Source organism: Sciurus vulgaris, assembly GCF_902686455.1.
Source record: "Sciurus vulgaris genome assembly, chromosome: X".
In the NCBI taxonomy this organism is placed as follows: domain Eukaryota; kingdom Metazoa; phylum Chordata; class Mammalia; order Rodentia; family Sciuridae; genus Sciurus; species Sciurus vulgaris.
In genome coordinates, this window is record NC_136471.1 from 86,759,959 (window position 1) to 86,764,670 (window position 4,712).

Genomic DNA, 4,712 nt, shown 5'->3' on the forward strand with positions numbered 1-4,712 from the left:
GAACAACTCATGTCCATTTAACAACGAGTGAGTATAGAATCCTATAGTAATCTAAAATTCGTCTGTGTTAAGTCATGGTTTTATTGCAGCCATAGGCTCCCTACAGATAAAAGAGTTGGCATATAATCAACAAAAGCAATTTCAAAAAATTGTGTGTATTGTAATTACAATAAAAACATTATATATGGTAACAAAACAAAACAAAACAAAAGGAAATGGCTTTACTGACTCAAGTATTGAGGTAATCATGAAAGTTAATAAGAAATGAAGATGCCTGGAGGACAACGCTGGGACTCAATTCTCCAAAGGAAGTTATCCTTAAGTACTCCTTGTGTTCCTGAAAGTAATGGGAGAAATTTATTTCAAAATTGCCTCTATCCCGGTGTCAGCCTGTGAAGGGAGCCCCAGAGCAAGTATTTTCAGAGAGAAGGTGCACAGTGCGGTCCTCCCTGGTAGGGTGCGCCCTTGTGCAACAGGATCGAGGGCAGAGCAGGGCGTGGCTTGTCTTGGCGTCAGTGTTGACGTTGGGGGCCGACGTAAGCTTTCCCAGCAGCCCTCGGAGCTTTTGGCTGAGCTTTTGCCTCTGGAAGTTACGCCTGGGAAGAAGGAAGTACAAAATCGTGCCCTTGAGATTCACAGACCATGGGGGCACTAAGCAGTCGGATGATGTGGCTCAGGCGGGATCGTGCCCCAGAGGAGCCAGGAGCTGTTAGAGAGGAGCAGGAGGCAGTGGAGGAGATGGAAGCAGCAGTGGTGCAGGGGGAGGAGGAGAGTGAAGAATCCCAACTCTCCACCAGTCAGGTAGGCCGCAAGCGGAAGACCAGCCCAGGAGGGCCACTGGCAAAGGCTCCTCGCCAGGAGGGGATCAAGGACAAGTCCCGGTCCATTTACCAGGCGCTCTTCCTGAGGGGTGAGGGCAGTGACATACAGATCCGTGCATTGGGGGAGGAGTGGAACTTACACAGGGTCTACCTGTGCCAGTCAGGGTACTTCGCTAGCATGTTCAGCGGCGCCTGGCGGGAAACAAACATGAATACCATAGAGATACAGATGCCTGATGAGAACATTGATCGTGAGGCCTTGCATGAGGTATTGGGCTCCTTGTACCGTGAATCTATGATCATCCCTCCCTGCCGAGTCATAGCCATCCTGGCTACTGCCAGTATGCTGCAGTTGGATGAGCTAATTCAACAGTGCAGGGAGATCATGAAGGAGACTGTCAGTGCCCAGAGTGTGTGCAGCTACTACTACTCAGCGGAGAACTACGGGCTTCAGGACATCAGAACCATTTGCCGCCAGTGGCTGTTGGACAACTTGATGACCCAGCGTAGTGAGGAACTTTTGACGGAAGTCAGCCTGGATCTCATGAAAGAGCTCATTGCCTCTTCAGATCTCTTGGTGTTGGAGGTGGAGATGGACATATACACCACACTAAAAAAGTGGATGTTCCTGAAGCTGCAGCCCACATGGAGGGGCACCCGAAGAGCTTTACTGCCCGATGCCAACTCCTGGTTTGCCAGGCTTAGAGGGGAGTCAGAAGGTGCCCCTTTTCTGGAGACTGAGCAGGGCAGAGCCTTCATGCCAGTGTTCCAGCAGCTACGGCTGGCCTACATAATCTGTGACCTGCCATCTGCTCATGTTATTGACCAGGATGCACTGATCCCTGCCACATGGTTGACCCCAGTATACAAAGAGCAGTGGCTAGCCCTTCTCCGGGCTGAGCAGACCAAGGAGGTTGGGCCTGTAGATGTCTACATGTCTGACCTCCAAGAAAACAGCATGCGGTGTGGGGGCCAGCTCCGAAGAGATGAACAATGCAGCTGGAGGTGGGCAGGCTTTAACTTTGGCTGGGACCTGGTGGTGTGCTACACCAACCGCCGCATCGTATTCCGCCGCAGTGCACTGAACAAGTCCTGTGGTCTTGGGGTCAGCTTACTCTGGCAGAGAAAAGTTGCATTTCGACTCCGGCTTGTCTCTTTGGACAGGAATGGGAGAGCCATTTTCAGGAGGGACACAGAATATCAGATGCTTTCCCTAAGAAAGGATCAAGAACTAGAGGTAGTGAACCTAGAGAACCAAGATGTGGTCTTCCCCCTATACATGGCATGTAACTTCCTGTACATCCCCAGGGAGAGAGGCACTGCCCAGAGTGAGGACCCCTGCAAAAGCCCAGAGAGCTGAACAGCTGATCTGTCTTGATGCACACGGGCTTTATTGAAGTGTATTCCCTAAGACTTGAAACTATTTACAGGGCATAGGAGGAGCACACATTTCAAAGCCAAATCACCTCCAGAACTCAATTGTGCTGTTAATGTGGCAACCTGTCCACCTGGTTTACCTTCCTTCAACTGCCACATAATTTCCAAGAAGACAAAGGCCAACTGACTTTAGCGAGGAACTGAGTGTTACCTACTCTACTACTCTTTGTGAAAGTCTTTAAACCATCGCTTTCCTGTAGTTCGATTAAGTGGATGTTGTTGGGATATTTTGACTTCTCTTTCAGTTGACACATTTAGAGCTCCCATGCTCCACTTGTTAACTGGTTTCATTCCTTGTTCCCCTTTCCCCATTTCCTGCCAATGAGCATACTGCTTACTTTCCATGATTCCCATTATGTGAACCCATGCAGACTACACAGATGGTCTTCTTTGTGTTGGTTGCTCTTCAACAAAAGATCATCTTGATGTAAATTGGAACTGGCTTTGATTTCCATAGCACTTTAATCCCAGAAAGGCATTTCAAAGCTTAAAACAGCCTACATTGGGCTTGGGTGGTAGGAAGCAGTTCGGTTCTATGAGGATGTTCTTTTACTACATACGGATTTGTATGTGGCACAGTCAAGAATTATCTCTGTGTCAGAAAGTGCTCTTTAAGCAAGTTCATGTTCTTTGGTCTTTAGACATGTTTGAAGTTCAAATTGCATTCGGGGGCTAAAGGTTTACATGTGTTTTAGATTTGCAAATGTACAGACACCAGAGAATGGTCATGATGATTATGATAATCTGGAATATACTTTGGAGGAGTGTAAAAATATAAAGCAAAATTTACAAATAAAAAATAAATCTAAAAGTGTAACACTTTACTTATTTGAAACCAGAATTTTTATGGGTTTATAATTCTCTTCCCAATTACAATCTTTCCATTTCCACCCAGTTTAGAAACCCTGACCTTTTATTCATTTTTTTTCTTAAGTAGATTTGAAAGGCTATTCCATATCAAATCTTCATGCTAATGTTAGGATAATACTTTGATGACAGTAATACGAAGTGCCTCGTTGAAGGTGCCCTTGTTGCACCCTTTGGTGTCTGTCCTTTATTTTGCATTTCCTTCCTGTCATGTTCTTTTATGCTCTATATGTGAACAACAAACCTCATTCCATGTTTTTAAATACAGTTGGTGAATGGTATGTAATGTTTAGTAAAATGGCAAAAATAGGTTTATGCTTTACCACTTTTACTTCCTTTATGTAAACGTTTGAAGTAATTTCATCTTACATTTTCCTGAACTGAATAGCAGGATGACATTCCCTCAAAAATGACATATCTTCACTTTTGAAATTCAGAAACTACTTAGCTGAAAATGAACACTGGCTGCAAGATTTTTTCTGCTTTGTTTCCCAACTAACTTTCATCTTTCAACTGATCATTGATGTCTACAGTACAAAGATATCTGATGGAGTGCAAAGAATTACATCTGAAATACATACATTTAAATTCAAAAACCTTGACTGTTTCCATTTGCCAGCTTGGGGCACTTATCCAAAACTAGATTTTATTTTTCACTTTAATTTTTTTAAATTTATTTTGACTGCTAAGTCTGAGATAGAATGCTTTCCATAGTAATGCTGTATTTGTTTATAGACTCTCAGTAAAGGAATGTGAAGTAGGACAAGATATGCAGCTATGGCGATTGTACACAAAATCATCTAACTAAATGTGAACAAAGTATATACTGCACCAAAGGAGACATAAGCCTGTAGGATGCAATGTAGTCCTTAAACATGATCAGGAGTTTTTTCTGCCTTTTCTTCTTCATTTCTCTCTGTTGTCCCTATCAGTATTTGTCTCATTATCTATCTGTCAGTGTCTGCATCCATGTCCACCTTGTGTGTCTTTATCTAATTTGCCTTTCTTTGTGTCCATTTTTCTCATTCTTACTTTCTGTGTCTGTCTCACTGTGTCTTCCTCCTCTGGCAGTCTCTGCCTCTGTGTGTGTGTGTGTGCATGTGCATGCTTTCGCATGCAGGTACACATGCTCACCAGTTTCTCATTTTTAACAGGAATAAGTACAGACTTTATTACATTCTTAAGCTATGGACCTTTTAGACTGTCTGTCATAGTTTCTATATGCTTACCTCTGTATCTCTCTGTTACTTTTGCCTATGTTTGTCTTCATCTCACTCTGTGTCCCTCTTTCTCATGTATTTCTGTCTCTCATTCTTTCTGTGTTTATCATTCGATTCCCCTCCCCTGTCTCTGTCAATACATATCTCTCTCATTTCCTGTTTCTGCTTGTCTTTTCTTCTTGGACTTTATTTCTATCTCTTTCTACTTTCTCTTTCCTCTTCCTGCCCCTTTTCTGTGTATACTGGTCTACCTGCCTTTTGTTTTAAAAATTGGCATATATATCAACATTCGTGTTTTCAGCTATCTCTTTCTGACCAGCTTTTTTTTTTTTTTTTTTTTTTTTTTTTTTTTTTTTTTTTTTTTTTT

At 43.1% G+C, this 4,712-nt stretch overlaps 1 protein-coding gene across 1 annotated transcript; it reads left to right on the top strand.

The window, feature by feature from the left end:
- Positions 1–666: 666 nt before the first annotated feature.
- On the top strand, positions 667–2,153 carry LOC306651587 (germ cell-less protein-like 1; the record flags this gene model as incomplete). Its single annotated transcript, XM_079124248.1, is given in 2 exon segments — positions 667–2,130; positions 2,133–2,153. Coding segments are annotated over 2 exon segments (1,485 nt in total).
- Between the last annotated feature and the right edge of the window lie 2,559 nt (positions 2,154–4,712).